Genomic DNA, 20561 nt, shown 5'->3' with positions numbered 1-20561 from the left:
TACCTGGAAGTGAACTTTATGTATTTGCATTGCGGAACTCGATAGCCAATTGGTTCGAAGGCCTTCGGAAGGCCTTTGAAACAGCCGTGTGGTACATGCATAACAGGGTAACTGGATCATGAATGTGATCATGTCGTGGGGAGCGGAAGAAGAAGAAGAAGAAGGACGCCGAATATGGGACATGCTGAGACGACCTCGGGTCTCTTTCTGACGTTCCTGGCTGCTGCACCTTGGGGTCTTCTCGCGATGGTGGAGGCTGTCTGCCGACCCGAGTACCAGAATTTGCCGGGGAACATCACGCACACGGCCTGCAAGAAGCCCGACCCCAACTGCGAAATCATCGTGGGCGAGCTGACAGCGGACGAGAAAAGCCAGACACTCAAAGCCCACAATAACTACCGATCTGAGGTTGCCCAGGGGAAGATCAAGGGTTTCCCCAAGGCCACGAACATGTACCACTTGGTGAGCAGGCATGATCACCCTCCCATTTCTCCTACATGTCCCGAGTTACTTTCGCTCCACCAAAGCTGCGTTACCGCTTAGAGAAGTTTCGACGTCTTGCTGGCTGAAAAATCATGCGCTAATTTCTATGCTTTTGTTATTCTAAACCGCTGCATTGCATGCTTGGGTCCTGGCTCGGTAGCAGGCTATTGCTTACCTGAGAGAACTGATGCCGGAGGCGGTTTTTCTTGAAACGGTTCTTAAAAGGAATTTTCAAAACTTGATTTGGTGCCGCAGTCTGCCATTGTAGTGGCGATATGTTAGTCTTTAAAGAAATGACACCATGTTTTTTTTTTTCACTTTGACGTGCGGTAGTAAACTTTTGTAGCTGAGAAAACGTTCGTTGATTGCGATTATGTAATAACATTTGGTAAATATCTAATGTTTATTGTCCTTGCCAAATAGATTTGCGTACACCTTGTACCTGAATTACACTGTGTGCTAAGGAGATACATTGAATTACTAACAACGGGATGCGGGCTTCTGCCACATCCTGCGCATCCTTGCGACAGGCCGAGTATGCGCAGATTAAATAAATAACGAGTCTTGGTGTCAAACTGTGGTGCGGAATGGCCATCGTACGGCGTGTGAGCCCTTTGATTTCACCACTACTGCGTTTGGTGCGCATTCACGCTGCCGTTCTTTACCTTCGTTGGTGCACAGGTCGGAAACAGCGCTAGCCTCTGTATTTCATTTTTTTCTGGTTTCGTGCCGAGAGCTGGACGAAAAAAAAATTCCCCCGCATTTCCCCGAAGGGGAGAATGTGAAAGTGCGAATGCACGGTTGTCGGCCCGCTTGCGGCGCTTGCGCTCGGCCCCCGCAGCCCACCGCCTCGCCGCCTTCTCTTCCATCTCTTCCATCGGGTTTGTAGTATCACGTGTACACCACGCAGTTATCAAGCCGCTATAACGCCGCTGAGTCGCCAACGCACGCCGCTGACGACGTAGTTTGAATGCGTTAAAGATATAAGGCGCGTCTAACACTGATATCACCGTCGCGTCCGTAGCTTGGTCGGTAGAGCGTCGCGCTGCGGCCGCAAAGTTCTCGGATCGAAACCTGGCGCCGGATGCTGTTTCTTCTTTGAAGAGCACTGCGGACGCCGCCGACGCCGCCGCCGCCGCCGCCGCCGGCGGTGGATTGTTTGGGGTCGCTTATAAAGTGCATTCGCACTTAAAACACTCCCGGAACGTTTGCGTCTTCGCCCGCGTAAGCTAGACTGCTCGGTAACATTTCCTTACTGGGGAAGCTAACGGCAGCGCGCATGGTACCTTTTGGGACAAGGGAATTAGGCTTGTAGACCCTGAAGTGCATGACGGTATGCGTCAGCCGTCGCCACCGATTAGCTTAGCCACTGACGTGGAGGTATGACTCAGTCTGCCTGGCTGCCGGTTATTTCAGCTCTCATATGGAGTAAAGAATGAGAAGTGTTTACATGGCCGCGACACGGCCGCACCGCAGCGCGCTAGCGCAGCGGCCAGATAGCGCGTCCAAGCTTGCTGAAGCGTTGACTCCGCTGCGAGTTCCCCGCGCGTTGTGTCATTTACGTGACAATTGACGCGACAAAAACTGGGACGCGCTGCACTTGCGTCACTGCCATATAAGAACTGGCAATGTCTGTTGCACGTCCTGCAATAAAGGAGAGTTCTACGGGTGTCTGATTGGCTGTATGAGGCCGGTTCGTCGTCTTCAGACAAAGGGGGAGGTACACGCGTCCTCCGAGCAAGTGCTCAAACTGATTTATATCGAGGCTTGGTGCACAAGCAAGCACATAGGCATCTAACACCTTTCTTTCCGATATTTACGTATCTGTAAGGTCACCCTTCATCACAGTTGAGCACCTTACTCTCGGCGCTTCGTTGTACGCAAAGTGTAGCAAAATTATCCCCTGGCTGCTTTGAACTGCGTTCCAGAATTTAGGCTTCATCGGTCCTGCAATGCCAGCCAATTGTTTCTCTCAAGGAGTTCTATCGGCTTCTTTCGTGGCAAACCGTTAGAATCGTCTCTTCCGCAGTTTTCTGGAGCAATATGCTTCTTTGTTTTTTAGTTTTTCCTCTGAGACCACCTGTTTTTTTTATAATAACTGGGACAAAAATGAACGATGTTTGCTACTGCGTATAGGCGAAGCCGCTTAACTGGAAAGTGGGGCGGTCACTGCGCCTCTAGTCACAACGTTGAAGCAAGGAACCTTGCATAGAATGTCTTCATGCTTCACATTTCGACTATCCCAAAGAATCGTGAGTGCCTTTGTCAAGTACGAGTAACTTTCAACTAAGTAGGACAAGTGCGACCTTACAGCCCTTCCACAAGTGCCGTCGCACATCCGAGTGATACTCCCAACACAAGCTAAGTATTAAACGTGCCAGGAGAATACCTGCGATTGCAAAAGCTCACAGTTCATTATTGTCATATCGGAAAAATTAGCGGTCAAAATGGCAGTTTTTCATATATGGCCCCCACGATCGTTCTTTACGGAAGACGGCGGAACTTTCGGTCTCAAATCGGATTCGCGTTGTTCTCTCAACAAAACCCAACTCTGGACTTCCAGTTATCAGTTCTACCCTGAACAGCGTAGTAACTCAAAGCCCCTTCCTTATGAGAAAGATGGTTAAAACGCGAAGCTTCCTCCCATGTAACCTGAGTAAAATTCATAGAGGTACAAACTGCGTCGACCGTGTCGGAATGGTGCAATCGGATAGACGCCAGCTTCATAACGCGATAGACCCGGGTTAGATTCGGCGCTTGATGTCCTTTCTCTTATCATAATCATCATTTTGTAAGCCCATTGTGTAGAGTTGGCTTTCCTGTAGTGCGTTTTGGCACATCAAACGCCATCAGTGACGCATAAAAAGCGTAGAAGCTGCAGCGAACTACGGACTTTCAGCTACCCGGTAGTGAGCAGAGACTGAGACCACATATCAAATGAACCTGTTTATTCACCGCTGCTTGGTTCTTGGTGTCGCAGCACCTCCGTATTATGCAGTTCGTAGTCGACTAATTGTGCGAACTCTGTTTGGATTGTAATGCTACGCTAGTTGTTGAGTGACTGGTTTCTCGTTTGGCTGTAATTACGCTTGCTTGGTTCAATGTATGAATATGGCTAAGTGTGCCAGAGCCCCTTTTTGTGTCGTGGTAAAAACCATGGTCGTGGTAAAAACCACGTCGTGGTAAAAACACGTCTTTATTGTGACTGTTCTAGTTGTGTCTGGTTATTGGGATTCGGACGTAATTATGGTAATTTAGTTGAATGTATAATGATGGCTAAGTGTACTAAAACATTGCTTTTGTAGAAAAAGCACGTATTCTGTGTGGTTTTTAGGATTGCCTAATGTTTTTGCATGTATATACACACATATTTCTGCTGTTTTCAACTATGCGTTCGCACAAGCCTCGTCAAGCCCAAGATGGCTTTCTGGCTGTGTACTTAGGATATCTACTTGGTTTGTGTAAAAAATGGCTTTGGCTTTGAGTTTTAATGACGACTAGGCCAGAGCCCGAACCATTACTGTTATTTACCTTGTGTATTTCACTGTGAAAACTTCGACGTGAACTCCATGCACTACATTTCAGATATGGGACGACGAGCTGGCCGACGTCGCGCAAGCATTCACCAACCAGTGCGACGACTCTAAACACGACCTCCAGGGAGAGCGCTTTACAAGTAAGGATAGCTAACGGCATCCTCTGCTTCACCACAGTCCGCACTTCGGTGTAAGAAGAGTCATTGTACCACTCACCAGGAAACCATAGTTTTCTCCTACTGGGTTTTCGTTATAGCTGGGTTTTCGTTACATGCCGCCGCAGAATACCTTGGCTGGATTTATCGATTTTCTTGCCCAACATAAAATGAAGAGGTAAACTGAAAAACAGCGAAATGATTCTTCTGTGCGTTGTAAATGTTGTACATTGCTGTATTTCAATTTTATTGATATTGCACACTCATTCACGGCAATATCATACAATATGGGTGCTGCGGACGATTTAGCTGTTTACATGCTTGAGCGGCTCGGATGCTACTAGGCAGCAAGTTAAGGATTTTCGATAATGGTTTTTCTAACTTACAGTATAGCTTGTAGGCACTAGCGCTACTACATTTACACTTTAATTCAGAGTGACAGGACCGCTGATGCTTCTAGGCGGTTATGTCTGCCGCATACATAAGCTTACTTTTAATGGCAGGCAATTTCTCACGATGCCTATTAGAAACGAAGCATCTATGATCTGTCTGTAACACCGTTTTAGCGCACGCAATCGCGCGTTTTCTGCATATTATGTATATTGAAGCATACCGAACAGTATCTAAAACAAATGAAAACTGATTTCTTTGAGCTCATACTGTGTATGGGAAATTACAAAACAATTATGCTAAAAACAGCAAGAAGCGAATAACCATTCGAATTGGTTAGCTGGGACACTCACAGCCGTATTGTAAAAACAGGTCATTGCGGTTCAGATATATCTATAAACACAGTTTCACTGCCCAGATGGCCGGCAGGCTCGGCTGGGACGGGCTTGGCTGTTCTGCCTCGATCGCCTGGCCTAGCCTGGCCGGCTGGCTGGCTGGCCCTTCTAATCGCAGTTTAACGACAGTGTAGTCGTCCCTGTAGAACACAAATATAGGGATGTATGAAAGGCCCAATGGTTGGAATTATGAAATTGCGTTTTCTCTTCGTGGTCCTTTAGGTGTAAATATCTTGACGTAGTCACGCATAGGGCCGTAGAAAATGTGCTCAGTTACGTATCTGTGGCCAGTAACGCACACGTCTTCTATGTTCTAGTACATAGCTTCTAAAGGAGCTTTGGGAAGGGGTTGTTGAGTACGATGAAGAGACGGTCTTTCCGGGCAAGCAATGGACTTCCGACTTTGTTGCATAAGGCCCTTGCTTGCTTGCTTTGTGATCGTTGACCTTGCGCTGTTCTGGCACACACATACGCTGCACAGGCTGCCATTTCGCTTCGCCTACTGTATCTCATGAGTCCATCCAAGAGCACAAAACTTGAAAGTCGTTTCGCCGAGGTGAATGGACGTGGTAATAATTGGCAGGAGGGAGCGCCGCTTAATGGCTTTCTATTGGGCCGTGAGGCCCCTACTTCGACCTTAGTCAATGCACGTTGCGCTTCGCGTTATTTCCGCTGTTGTATAACTTGACGAACGCGTAGTCAGGGAGAACAGACATCGGTACAAGTACTTTGCCCCTCTTTTGTCTAGAAGCACTACAAGACGATATTAGTTACCGATGCATTTTTGCTCCCAGCGCTGCAAAAACACGAAGATATAAGGCTAGGTGGGTCGGAACCCGGCTATATATACATTAACCACCTCTTCATACATCAGTCCTTTGTTCGCCTTGTGCAGCTGGCACGCTCTCTGTTGGGGAATAAAGCCCTCGCTGTGGCTAGCCTGCTTGACGCCTTAGACGACCACCCTTTCTTGCTGGCGCGGTTTCTCTCGCGATGTGAGCTTGATTGAATGGCTAAGTCCGACGGGACTACAGACGCCACTTCAGGACATGGTACGCCTAGCAACCCCGCGGTAAAGAACCAGCAATTTTCTTGCGCAGTCGCTTTTTTATGTTGTTGGCCCTCACCATGTTTGATCCCATCTATATTCGGTAGTGGTTCGAGAGAGCGGTGAAAGAAGAAAACATGAGGTCTCTGCGTGCTGGCCTGTTATGCTTTTTTGGTGCAGTGAAACGTATTGGTTATTGCCCCGCGCGCATTACTGCTGCCGTGTATATACACGGGCACCATCGCGCCGTATCCCTGAGTGGCTGTGACATTTACTTGTGGGTTTGTGATTTGATTCACCGACTTTACGCTCCGACAAAATGGTTAAAATTCCCAACCGTGCAACTCTCTCAATCTGCACAAAAATGCACTGTTGTCAAATTTAACGCATTTAATCTATATACCAGTGTAAGTGTAGATTATCAGTCAAAGGAAAGAAAACTCAAGACGGAGTGAAATGGCGTAGGAGTGCTTACAAATCGGTAAGCAATTTTGGTAATTACTGTACATTTTTGCGAGCTTTTAAACCATTCAGGAACATTGTAGCAACGATCACTCACAAAAATGTTGTTTATACGGAGCGAATTACATCTCCGATAACCCACCTCGGCCTCAAATTTTCTTGAATATTGATGGCCCAGAGTTCAACGTTTTTAATCTTATCGCTTGTTTGCAGCTACCTGAGACGTCTTGGTGCTCCCAACAACGACCACTGCGATAAAATGAGCACGGGGCAGAGAGAAAAGATCCCCACTCTTTGTTTTATCCTCCCAACCCTGTTTATCTCGTTTTTTCCTCGTTGTTTACAAGAACCGACTCGGTCAGATGAGCATTTTATCAAAGCACCTTGAATCTGTAATGATTTCGTGTGCAGTATGCGTTACTAGACTTGGTCGGTATGGGCGCCGTACGGTAAGCAAGAAATGTATTTCTTCCAACAGCGAAATTCGCTAAGGTGGGCCAGAACTTCGCGTATAATTCTGATTCGACAGACATGCGAGGGCCAGACGCCACTGGTCATATCTTCAACTGGTTCGAAGAGTACAAGGATTTCCCGCCAGACGCCATGGATCCTTTCAATCCGCCCAGTGGATCGGCAGTGGTCACTCATTTCACCCAGGTATGCCACACACCCATGTTGCCGAACTGCGGAACATATAAGCAATCAACACGACACTTTAAAACGTTGCTGCACAACAAAGGGGACATGTACGAGCGAGGCCGTATTGGTATACCCTTGTTAACTATAACGAGACACCGGCTTGCGCTACCTTGACCACCATTGCGGTTTCTTAATTTTACTTCTGGAGAAGGGCGTTCAAACATCCTAGCACACCTGACCACTTATGAATTGCGAATACGAAATGATTACTTTACGATTGAATGCCGCTAAGTACTCCTTCGAGATCAGCACCGCGAGTAATTCTGGCTGTTGCGCTGTTGTGCCAGGTTAGCGGAGTGCCTGCTTGATATACTGCCGAACACCGTGCTCACCTCCACAACTCCAACTCTCTCTTTTACACGTGGCTCTGGATTGCTAGCAACCGGGTTCTTGCCTTGTGTTTTTGTTCTTCTGCGTATACAATGCTTGCACAAGACGCCGCAACCACCGTCTATTCGATAGAATAATAGCAGGCAAGTTGAGAGCCTTCAATCATACACGCGTGCACCGAAATGGGAACTACAGTAACATCCGTGCAAGCTATCCAATGAACGCAGAACACCTCGTGCATTGGAACGCTCCTCAACCAACTGTTTTAAGTGCAGAGCACTTTAGGCGCTCGCCTTGTCGTCCTAGCTCGCTCACTCGACCTAAGTATATAGAGCACTACGGCGGCGTCCCGGGGTAACGCAACCACCGTCTATTCGATAGAATAATAGCAGGCAAGTTGAGAGCCTTCAATCATACACGCGTGCACCGAAATGGGAACTACAGTAACATCCGTGCAAGCTATCCAATGAACGCAGAACACCTCGTGCATTGGAACGCTCCTCAACCAACTCGACCTAAGTATATAGAGCACTACGGCGGCGTCCCGGGGTAACGCAACCACCGTCTATTCGATAGAATAATAGCAGGCAAGTTGAGAGCCTTCAATCATACACGCGTGCACCGAAATGGGAACTACAGTAACATCCGTGCAAGCTATCCAATGAACGCAGAACACCTCGTGCATTGGAACGCTCCTCAACCAACTGTTTTAAGTGCAGAGCACTTTAGGCGCTCGCCTTGTCGTCCTAGCTCGCTCACTCGACCTAAGTATATAGAGCACTACGGCGGCGTCCCGGGGTAACGCTGTTGTTCGCGGCGTACCCCAGAGGCTTCGATAGCCAAGCGGCTTATATAGTCACAAGCGTTCGAAACTCGTGAAACGCTGTCGCTTGTCATACATCTTCCCGTTGTTTAGCGCAAAGAAAACTATAGGTACAATTAACCGGCAGCACCTGCGTTCCTTAGTTAAGGATGCCCGTAGGGTTGTTTTTTGCGATAGTAAACGCCAAATGTGGCAGTGCAACGTCGGCACGTGCGCGGAGAAAAGCACAAAGAGAACAGAACTCCCGCTGGCGCAGTTTCAGGCAGGGGGCGCGCGAGCACTGTGAAGGCGCGAAATTTGAATTGCATGTGGTGGTAGCAGTAGGCGCATAACGGCGGTACATCTCTTTATGGCGAATCACTGCTCTGCACTTCCGACAGCTTTCACATTGAGTGGAACGGCTTTAATTTTTTCAGTCCTAATGGCATCCGGAATGCTGCGAGTGTGCTGGTGGATGTTTGGGCATTACATCCCTAAAGGAGTTAAGGAGGACAATTGCGCTTTCGCACATTTATGAGTGTCGCCCTGGCCTGCTTAGACGTGTAAACGATTTTTGCGGATATATACAGCTCGTAAAACTTTGTGCAATACTGATTCAGGTTTTGCCTTGACAAGTTTATATCGGGCTAACAAGATTTGGGAGTAAATTGTTTTTTTACGGCTTTCTGGATACCTGTTTGGCGCATTGATACATGAAACTAGTCTTGCTGCCAAAAGTTGCACATCAAAGGCACAAAGAAATGTAAAGATTTCACCCTAAGAAGCGTTCAAATTGGCGAGCGTGCAATCGCACGTTGAACGAAATGGGAAGGCCTAACAGCTGATTTCAACATACAGTCAAACGTCAACCCTTGAGACTTGAAATTTTGACATTATAACTTTTTTATAGCTTAAGAGCTGAATGCGTCGGCTGTTTAATAGTACACCCAAAGGAGTAAGGCCGGCTAAAGGTTTTTAGTGCACCGCACTTAACCGCCCACCTCAGAGGTTCCGCGGCGCCGTCGTCCCTTGCAGTAACCGAGTGAACGAAGGGGACACTAAAGCCACACGAGATACAACGAGCAGAAAAACGGAGGAGGAAAGTGTGGCAAAGTGCAAGGGGGAGGGCGGTATGCAAAGGATTGCGCGACACATGGTCCCCTCTGTGCGGTCGCTGATGCGGCGATCACTTCCTGATACGCAGCAGGAATGCGCCGTGCCAAAAAAACTGCCATTTCCGCTGCTCACTAATTTCCCATTAGCGAGTATCGTAATCGTTAGCCTTTTTTTCAGAAACGCCTTACTATTTCGGAGGTCCGATCAGACATCAAACTGGTTTTTTACTGATTTAGGTAACCCATTGTAATGTCTAAAAGATGATTTACATGGTTTGTCCCTATAGATCCTCTTATGTGGCTGGTCTAGATCTAGGGTAAATTACGTATTTTACGGATTCCTTAATACGTTGTTCAGCCCGTTGATATGTTCTATTGCTTCTTTCTCACCAATGTCACCCGTATGGCCAGAAATCTTTGTCAGGGTTTCGTCCTAACAAAACTGGGAAAATCATATTGTATTTTTGCAATCACGTTCAGAGCTTAGAGCATTCGCGAGAAGATTGGCTCGGCGGCAGAGCTTACTTTGTGTAATTTTACCTATGGACGCCTGACCCGATTTAGGCGTTGAGGGGTCGGGGAAAGGGGAGCGGGGGGGGTAGGGGGGGGGGGGTAGGGTGTACTCACAGGCTGAAGTGTTGTTTCCTTCAGAAATTCTTCGTTACCTCTCAGGACCGTTCAGATATCAAACTGCTTTTTGCTCATATTTGTGGCGCTTTTCCACGTCTACAAATCCATTTCAGGGTTTGTCTCAACAGTACCTCACAGTACGAATCTTGCATTGTGGCCTAGTTACGCGTTCTTACAGTATATTGAATATGTGTTCTACCTATTTTTACATTTCTACAGCATGACATTGCACGGTATAGCCTCTCGTTAGATTTATAAATGGGCTAAACGCATATTGAGGAATCCGTAAAGCAACTAATGTAACGAAACTCCTCGTTCACCCCATTCGGAATTGATTAGGGACAAAATCTTTATAACATCCTTTAGACATCGGTTACATACATCAGCAAAAACCACTTCAATATTTCGACGGGTCAGCGAGGAGATCTTGAGTTGGCGAAAGCACAATATCCTCCAATAATATCATTTACGCACACCATTTCCAAAATTCCCGCGCTAGTGAGCACCTGCGCCATATATAATAGCAATGTGCTCGCAATATTTCAAGTCTCGAGGTCGGGTGGTTTCGGCTAGGCGTAGATGTACTATTCGGTCAATCAGCTATACTCTCCATTCGGGAAAGCAGTTGAGAGTGTACGGGTATATCTGTACAGTAATACCTTATTATCTCGAAGTAGTAAAACCGAGAAATATTTCAAGTTAAGTGGATTTTCGAGATTAGCAGAGTTGCGCGAATTGCCATGAAATATCGAACTGTTTGCAATAAAGGCGTTACTACTTACCAGGTCTTCAGCAGCAGCTTCCAATCTTGCTTTTCATCAAGATTTGAAAGAGAAAGAAAAAATATACAAGAGTTGTTCACCGGCAGGGTTGCTTGACGGAGTTGATATGCCCCTAGGCTCCAACTTCACGTTCGGGAAAAACGGCTTAGTGGTAGGCGCGGTTAAACGAGAAAAAATCGAAGGACTTAAGCCCGTTCTACATGGTGCATTTTTTGCCTGCGAATTCCGTGGGACGAACATTCGCACTTGCGAAGTTAGCAATGCCTGGAAATGTTGTGTACATGGCCTTTGAACGTCGCGATTTTCGCACTTCAGAAACACATAGTTTGCAGACCGAATTAGGTCTGGCACGAGCAAAGCTTGTTGTGATGTTAAAAAATAGGTTTTATTGTACTTTCTTGGGAAGTTGTTTCAGAATGTTTTGCAGTAAATATGAGTTTATTGGAGGTTTCATACAGCAATCGCCAATTATTTTTCAACATACGCACACATAGCAGAGAAGACAAACGCAGCAAGGAACTCTGGGTTCGCTTGTTGTGCGTGCCTACCACATTTTGGTGTACCTCGGACGGGACTTCTTCGGTTGTTATGTACTTCTTCCGAACTGCTCTGATGTCCGCGACATGCGCGGTCACCGATTAAGCATTCGTTGAAAATGGCGCGCGACATCGCGTTGTGAACACGCGTACGTTTGTGTTGGTGCCCCCGCGCTTACGCCGCGTGTATGCGAGCAACGCCGTCTGGTTGCTAAGCGTAAAAATTGTGATGCCGTGACGTGGCCGTGACGTTTACCTAGCTGTGTTCCTATTGGCCACAAGTTGCGGCCCCTCTACCGCATCCACGCCGCACCAGCGGCGTTCGCCGGGGATGCTCGATCGTTCCAAACATTTGGCACCTTGCCGCAGCAACGAAAAAAGGTCGTTTTGCCGCACGAGCGGCGCCGCATCTGCGAATTCGCAAGATGTAGAACGGGCTTTAGGCGCAGCAGCATCGCGCGATCCTTGTGAAACGGTGCGCGGGACGAAATTTTCGTTCCACTCTCAGTCAAGATTTTGGGATATCCGCTATTTGGCCCAAAAATATTTCGAAAGAAGGGCAACAAATACATGGGACGTATAGGAAATGGTTCGTTGCCACGGAAAATTTCCACTTAGTCGATTTTTCTAGATATGCGAGTTCGAGTTAACAAGGTATTACTGTATTTCCATCCGTTATAGGTTTCAGTAAGATTATTCTGCATTTAACAATATTCTTACCTCTGCACATGGACCTCAACTTGTCTGTATCTATCTTTCGTGCTTGTTGTTGCCGCGACCAGGTTGTTTGGGCTGAAACCCGGTACTTGGGATGTGGCTACACTCACTACAAACATCGCACGAAGACCCCGCAGTACCCTTTTTACAAACTCTTCGCATGCAATTACGCACCAAGGTGAGCTCACAATAACGCATATGGCGAGCAGCCCATTCCGGAAAAAACGACTCACACTAATCATTCCATGACGCTTACAACGCGCTACCCGTTAGCGCTGCGCACTAGAGTAACTCCATTGCAGAAGCGGATTCCTGTAACTCAAAAATGCTTGGGATGAAACAGGTAACACCTATATAAAGTAACGCCTGGGCTGCAGTATTTTTCTTGTAAACGAAATAATAAGGCAATAGGGCAAGATGGGTTTGGTTTCGCTTAAAGACACACCAAGTCATCAAAGCCGCGAGCTTTTTATCCGAAGAACTGAATATCAGTGCACAATTTGGAACACAGGTCCGCTCTTCTCAAACAGAGAAGGAGTTTAATGCTGGACAGCAAACTTCGGGTTTATTTTTTCTTGCTTTGATTACTACACCTTTGCCGATTTATCTTATGAAGGCGTATGAATGGGCAGGCGTTGTGAGAATTATTTAGTTAATCAGAAAAGTTAGTCCCCCCGAATTACTTTTGGTACTTGTTCTTTCGGACTTGAAACGGAAAAAAACTACACTCTGGGGACTACTACAAGGTAGTCACGTTTATTACCGGGCTCCAGTAACTAGTGATGCCACTTGTAAGCTCTAAAGCACGTGCAGTGAGTCGATAAAAATGTAAAAGCTTGCGGCTTAGCCATTCAGAAGAATCCCACTTACAACTACCCTAGCAGAGGCTTAAACCAACCAAAGCTTCTTTCACTTAGTATGCTGCGAAGGACACAGATGCGCTTGCTTTTTTTTCTCCCGACCAAGTGCGTTCGCAGTCAATGGGACTCAGCTCCCTGATACCGTCGTTCGTCTATTATATACGGTTATTATGTGCGGTTAGATGCTCAGTAAAAGATGTTCAGTTAAAGGGCTATATACGGCTATATAGATGCTCAGTAACGATGCCTAGTAAAAAGGCTATATTTTTTAAATCCAACCTGTTAATAATAATGCGCAACATAGTTGAGCCTCGCTTTCTTGTATGCAATTTTGCTAAATGCAATATAAAGGCAATATTCCGCTGGGAACCTTTCATCCTACGTGTTCTAGCGGCCGCGGCGCACATCTGCAGAGATCAAATCTGGCGTTTACGGAGATTCGATACTTGAACTGACACTAATTATGCATTTATATTATAATTTGGTAGTATTTGGCAAGTCGTGTTTGTATTGCTTTTTTTGTGTGTGTGTGGCTTGCGGGGGGGGGGGGGGTTGTAGTTTGCGACGGTGAAGTTTTACACTGCGGAAAAAGATGCCTTTGGTGCAATTTTTTTTATACAAAACCGAGCTAAATCACCTACTCACGGTTCTTTAGCAAAAACAAAAGAGACTTCTAGCGTCATGAACGCCATTGAACTAAGTTGAGCCAATCGGTCGCTATTTATGGCTCTCTGCCCACACTACCATAATGAACGTTGTGTTTATTGCCCGATGGTTTTATTTGCTGCACTGCCTTCTATACGTTAGATGTGCCAGAAATCCCACCCCAGTACCACAGAGGCCCCCTACCGCTCAGGCCATCCTGAATCCTGATGTAAACCCAGCCGTGGAATGAGTGTATGTATACCATGATGTAGGTTCAGTGATGATGAGACACAAGACACGTATGAGTGGTCATTATTACAATCATGCACTTGGATGCCGACTACGCCTAGTCGACCGACTATGCCGCTATAGTGCACCTTCTATGAACGTAGAACTCTCGTGCCGACAGGCAATCCTGCCACGGCGCGACGCTTTCCTTCACCGCCCTGCCTCACCTACAGATCTGATTATTCTAAGCCGCTAACATCTCTGATCATTTTGGAACGCAACGATAGCTTGGAACACCACGTAACGTTCTGTCAAAGCGGTTGCTATCCTTATATTTTAAAAGCAAAGCTTTACAGAGCTAGACGAAAGCCAAACCTGGCCATCCCGTGTTCGCAGAAAACTCCTCCGGTTCCGGTGCAAACCCACCCGCATGAGTGAAAAAAAAACAAAAACATGTTGGATAGGTGTTACAATTAAGGAGAGACAGATCGGCTGGATTTATGTGTTATGTAGCTACTCTCGCATCTATCGACACTGGTCAGTGGGAATGGGGCATCGAAGGAAGCGAAAAAAATTCCCCGCATTTCCCCGAGGGGAAGAATGTGAAAGTGCGAATGCACGAGTTGAATTTGTGCGGTTCGGTAATGTTCGCGAAAGAGAGATCACACACACACACACAACTACAAAGAAAGAAAGATGCATTTATTCACAGACACCTATTTGTGTTGTCGTTGTACTTGATTGCCAGAGCGGATCTCAGCTTTGAAATTTCGTGTCAGTACTCCTTCAAGCGGGTGCATTAGCCCTTCTCACGCCCGATTCTTGGCCAATCCCCCACGTGGGTATGTGCCATGTCAGCGGCCAGGCAGCGCGCGCCCATCTCCCCCCGTTGCCAAGGAAGACGAGGAGATTCCTGGCCAATCCCCCACGTGGGTATGTGCTATGTCAGCGGCCAGGCTGCGCGCGCCCATCTCCACGTGCGCGGACATCGCCGGTGGACGCAGGTTCAGGGTCGCTTAAGAAGTGCATTGCACTTAAAATAATACCTCGTGCAGTTGAGTGCGCGCGCAACGACCTACTGTGGGAAGCAAAGCTCAAGCCACAACAGCGGGCAGGGGTGGGGTGGTGCGGGTGGGGCGTCGTTAACGTGGCGATGGCAAACACCGATCGAAATGGGTAGGCCACACGTCATCCGTATACGCCCGAGGAGCAATCAGCTTATGATCAGCGACGCCGCGAACAGAAACGGGAACGAAGGAAAATATCACAAACCCGAACCGTATAATTACCCGACTTTAATAAACCGTGTAAGCAGTAGCCCACGTGTAAAAACAACCGAAAGTTGAAGCTTCGCTGGCTAACCATCACTTCCAAGTGCGTGGGCGATTTTTTTTTTTTACATGAGAACAACTTTAATGGACCATAATGAACACACGGTAAACACCAGCCACAGCTTGGCTATCTGTACAAAGTGCATATGAGAATTTTTTTGGAATTGATATTACACAGCTTCTTGTGACTCAACGTTTCGTAATGCTACCGTACGCTTTTGGCTGCAGTTCTCCAGTGAGGACAACTGGATGAAACAGGAAAATACAAACTTAGGCTACTTGGTACATTACGGAAAATAAAACTGCACTAGTGGTCTTCGCCTGTGTCCTCGTTTTATGCGTAGTTTTCGTTTTCGCGAACAGTGAATGTCGTTGAAGCACCATTGGAGGGAATGGTACGCGTTGCATAACCAGAAAAATCCTCGAGCTCATCAGGCGAAACGTAAGTGCAAATAAAGATGCACTTACCAAAAAGCGGCGCGCATGCCACAAAACCACCGAAGTACGCGATATGCCAGGGGCAGGAAGCCATGTGAGAGTATGCGTAAAACTGAAAGATCATAATTTCATACGAAATGCAGTGCAATCGTCGGTGCCGCTAGATGGTACATAATGTTCTGCGCATCCCTTCCGTAATTATTCCATGCATTTGGTAAAGGTTTATGGTTAAAGGTTTGTGAAGAATTATCACATCACAGCGCCTGTACACTGTTATTGCTTGACATGTGCGGTGGTTTTGATGTTATTCCATTCATCTGTCCCTGGAACGCAATTTCTTTCCGGTTCAGTGTGCCAACGAAAAAATCGGCCACGCCGGTATTTTTAGAATTCCGTTTGGAATGTCCTATTTATATATAGGCCACGTGAGAAATTTTAGTGCAATTTTTATACACGAGTGCTGTTCCTCACTGACGGTGAAGCTAAAAGGGCAGTTACTGCTCAAGTGGTCATAAAAAGATACGCAGCGGGGCCACACTCATGTGGCCCCCTTACAAAAGATATCGCAGTGTATTAGAGAATACGGGGAGCGAGTAAGTTCGTTTGTTGGGTTGATGCCTTAGCTCCCCTTTATACTGACATTCTGTCTGCTTTGGGATTGCACTCTTTCAGCGGGAATATCCTGCAGCAGCCGATGTACAAAAGCGGCGACACCTGCAGCGCCTGTCCTTCAGGAACCACCTGCGATACGGGAACAGGCCTGTGCGTAAGTGCGTCTCTTTGATTCACTGAAACCCTGAGCCGTGAGATGCCCTTTTGTGATACTCATTCACGCGTCTGAAAGAGAGTGCCTTTGAAGACAGTGCAATATTTGTCGTAGAACGTAACGTGCGCCGAAATTCGACTAAAAGAAGTATTATGAACTAGTGTTTCTCTTTCAATGCTCGCTATACTTGTTCCTGCCATGAGAAATCTTAGTACGTGAGAGATTAAGCTCTATAATTTATGTTAAATTTATAATTAAACTCTCTAAAGAGCCCGAAGTCAGAATAACCTTCGCCTTAGTTTTTATGCCACAAGCAAATACGAATTTCCACCTACATCTCTAAATTTATGGCGCCTCTTTGTACAGCGTTGGTCGCCCGCTTCTGAGACTTTGGTCGGGGGTGTGTTATGGTCGAAGCAACTGGAATTTCACCATCGCGTTTGAATAACTGGTGCTTTCGCAGATTGAAATACACATAGGGTTGAGAGGACCCCAACGGCAGTTTCACTAACATGAAGCTTCATTGGTGGATCCTTAGGAATTGGTTTGCAACTCATACGTATCCCTCGCATACATGATGTGACCAACGCGCACGCTGTCGTCGAGCTTCCGAATCCCGAAACTCTGCCTTTCGCGCATTTATTGCCAAACGCATCAGGGCACCATGCACATGGTTCTCACTGTGCTTTCAGTTCTTCAGGTCTTAGTGACCACGTTTGGTAGCTTAACGGCAGCATTGGCTGCCTATCGCGCCTTGTGTTGTTGGACAGTCTCGGCGTTGCATTGACGTCGTTCCCATTCCATCCTTTGTGAATCATACTCAGCCCAGCATGCACGTCACACTGCATTTTAAGATACGCATAAACGTCTGCAAGGGCCCAGGGGCGATTGCAAGCATCCTAGCAGGCTCCAGCAACATTCCCCGCGAAAGCGGTCATGTTCATGTCCGCTGCCGCTGGCTGGCTGCCACGTCAGGGCTAGCGCAGCCACCCACGTCACCGCCTCGGCGTGACGTCATATGTCTCGGCGCACATCTGATTGGCTGTTGCTGTTATATGTCACCCACCTCAGCATTATTCATCCTCCGCTTCTCTTCCCCCCCGCTACACCCCTTCGTGTTCGCGGAACGACGGCGAACACTTCTTCCCGACACGATCCATCTGCTGAACGCAAAAAAAAAAAAATTGGCCGCGTATCTGCTCCTTTCGTTGCAAATGTCGTCAAAAGACGATAGTCTTTATCGGCTATTGCGAAGTAAATGCCTCCCTTCGCTTTGCCGCTCACCTCTCATGTTGTTCCTCTTGCGTCGCGCTCCTCCCAAGGTAAAGACGCCAAAGGTTTGCTTAAATCATTTTAAATTTCCCGCGTTCCACTGCTCCAAACCGGGTGTCTCGATGCGAACGCTGATGTACGGCGGAGACGCGCGTTAATCGAGGCGCCCTACTTCAACGTTTATAGAACCGCGTTTCCCTACTCCACGTGCGTTGCAAGCAGAACGTGGAACCTATCTAGTGGAACCTTGCGTAACTGTTGCCGGTTGATTTCTTAAAATGGCGCAAGAAGCTATAGTGGCGCGGGCGACAGTAGGCGACGGCGAAGTGAATTCTTTTTCTGCATTTGATGAAGTATTTAATTTTGCAAAAGCAAGCATGTTTGATTTTTTTATAAAGGAACACTGCAAATATCACTTCTGTATTGATTTGCTGTCTCATATTTGCGTAATGTCTTGTTCTTCTTCAACAATGTTGACAAGTATGAACCTTACACCGGACATAGACGGGTAGATTAGCTGTGACTATATAAGACTAATGGGCAGGCATTGTTTTGCTTTGGCCGGGTGGCTGAATCGAGTCACAGACAGACAGACGGACAGACATACAGACATACAGACATACAGACAGACCAAAATTTCTGGGTTTAAGGAGCCCAAGAAAGACTATCGTCTTTAAAAAATCACGTATCTCCACGATGGGAATCATGACGGGTGGGCGAAGCACTTGGGATCTTTCTCACCCTAAATCACCCGTGGCATTGCCCACTCGCGCATGTAAATGAGTGACAACGCGTGTGTGCAGTACATACAATGTCAATCCAATCCATTTCAATTTAATCCAAATCCAATCCAATTCAATGTAATCCAATCCAATGCTTCTCGCGCATGCGCAACACTGTACATGGACGCCAAGCCCCGGACAAAGCGAGGTCTTAAGGTGCTTCGCCCGTAATGTTGCTATCGATATTCGTCTGTATATTAATGTCATGAGGATCAAAATTGCACGGTGCCGCATTTCGCCATACTGACCCACCAGCGATGGCGACAAAGGAGTATCAAGCACACAGTCTTCCTCGGGCGGCCATGGCCATTTTGCAAATAGATCGCACACCTTCTACCATGGATCGTTTAACTTCTCGTGCCACCGTGTCACAACAACATCAATGGAAGTTTCAGTTATTGTGATAATTGCCATGAGGGAATTTGCAAAACCTGAGTGACAAATACGGTAATGTCACATGAGAGGCGCAAAGCGCACACATGTCAGTCGGTGGTCTACGTGCCGGGTCAAAAATCGCATTCACCTTGATAGGCACCTATGCTGCAACAGGGGTGATATTGTGTGTTGTGTGCGTTTCAAACCCATTCGTTGCGGTTCTGTTTGAAATGGGGGCGTAGTTCTTGCTGCCGGTCTTCTGCACATGCTTTCGTTTTGCGGTGAATGAGTCATTTTCCTCAAGTCAGCGACAGCTCGCTTTCTTCGAAAGGGACAAAATTTATAATTTTACCCCAGTTAACTGAGTGACTAGAAAGCGACCCTAAACAGGGTTCTAAAGGTTGCGATTTTACGTACGCAATCATTGGGATACTATTCAAAGAAGGCCCTGCCGCAAAAACAGTTTCAGAGCGTTCAGTATTAGCCGAGTTATCGTTGATTAAAAAGGGCTCGCAATAAGGCCTGGCGCATTTGCCCTTTCACCGCGCCCCCAAAGCACTGTGGAAGCTGTGACGTCACCGACCAGGCGTAAGACCACGTAGAGAAACTGGGTTGGTTCGAGATGCGCGCGCCATTGCCTTCGCTCAGCGGCATATCATGTTTTTTTCTTTTTCTAGCAGACGATGGCCAAACTCCGCCTACTACATCCGCTGCCGCTGAGCGGGGTCGGTTGGGGGTGGACCGCATAGAACGGCTCCTCGCGCCGGCCGTTCCCGCGTCAGGACGTCAGTTTTACAATAACGGAAACGAGCGCTTGAATGCAAGATAGGGGGTTCCAAGCACAACATGCTCGCTCACGACAATAACTGAAGATTGTCACCGACAACTAGCGGCCTTCTAGTGTTTCTGCGTGCGGCGCTGTCGCGGCGAACTGGTCCCAACGAGGTCGGTGAAAAGGCTTAGCATGGCCGCAGTTATTCAGACACCGCTTTGCGAGGCTGCGCCGACGACGATCCCCAGCGCAATCCTTCATTGCACTATCACCCCCTTTCACGGATTTGTAAACTGATTTTCAGCAACAGTCCCGCTATGACGGACGTGACAAGTTTTAGCTGCTGCGGTGTACGCCAAAAGACGTGCCGTTAGTTCAACCCTGTTTTCTAGCTGAAATAATGGAGGTTTTTCTTGCGCAGGGGGCGCCAGGAGAGGCCGACGAGATCACTACCCCGACGGATCGCTCGAAAACCTTGGTGTGGGCAATTGCTGTCGTCGCGCTCGTCTCTAGCTTAGGCCTAGCCGTGGTCGCAGGAGTACTTTATGCGAACTCGAGGGAGCAACCAACGAGCGAGGGCGATCACTAGGGCGCTCGTTTCATTACAAGTTACCTCTACATGCAGTTACATACTACGCATTTTTGCTTGCCACATTTTTTTTCTCAAAACAAACTGTTTTGGAAAGCGGCGATTGGTTAAAAGGCTTTGATGTTTGATGACTGATTAAAAATCTGTAAGGCGTCAAAAACCTGATGTTTTCGACGTCTTAGCTTTCAACGACTTGTCAAGACCAGCAACAGTTTTGAACCTAAGCTGTACAATAAAGGTCTTGTGTTGGCCGGTGACGACCGCATTGTCGAGTGTTATTCATTTCTTTATAATCAATCAAGAAGTTTCACCTGATTTTTTCAAATCCACCGTCGGCTGATGGAGGTGGTTGCCGAGATGCGGGAGGTCTTCACTGAGCTCCTGCGTTTCGATGGTGCCAGAGTGGTCTCTGTCAAACGCCTG

General features: G+C 47.3%; 1 protein-coding gene across 1 annotated transcript; it reads left to right on the top strand.

The window, feature by feature from the left end:
* Positions 1–246: 246 nt before the first annotated feature.
* LOC144166649 (CRISP/Allergen/PR-1-like) lies at positions 247–20270 on the top strand. The gene is made up of 5 exons (XM_077696182.1): positions 247–462; positions 4069–4159; positions 6948–7126; positions 16255–16348; positions 19971–20270. Exons 1-5 carry the CDS (start codon positions 247–249, stop codon positions 20060–20062), a joined length of 672 nt encoding a protein of 223 aa, XP_077552308.1. The 3' UTR covers positions 20063–20270.
* Positions 20271–20561: the final 291 nt, after the last annotated feature.

Source organism: Haemaphysalis longicornis, unplaced genomic scaffold (genome assembly GCF_048455015.1).
Source record: "Haemaphysalis longicornis isolate Haplotype H1 unplaced genomic scaffold, Haemaphysalis longicornis Haplotype H1 scaffold_18, whole genome shotgun sequence".
NCBI lineage: Eukaryota > Metazoa > Arthropoda > Arachnida > Ixodida > Ixodidae > Haemaphysalis > Haemaphysalis longicornis.
The sequence above is the reverse complement of the archived record's forward strand: the minus strand, read 5'-3'. Positions and strand labels throughout refer to the sequence as shown.

What these genes read in the sequence shown, in the direction of transcription:
- LOC144166649 (XM_077696182.1), top strand. Translation starts at nt 247, where the DNA reads ATGGTGGAGGCTGTCTGCCGACCCGAGTACCAGAATTTGCCGGGGAAC. An exon ending in CCAGGGAGAGCGCTTTACAA is followed by an intron (nt 4,160 to 6,947) that starts GTAAGGATAGCT and finishes TTCTTCCAACAG; the next exon opens with CGAAATTCGCTAAGGTGGGC. An exon ending in ATACGGGAACAGGCCTGTGC is followed by an intron (nt 16,349 to 19,970) that starts GTAAGTGCGTCT and finishes TTTCTTGCGCAG; the next exon opens with GGGGCGCCAGGAGAGGCCGA.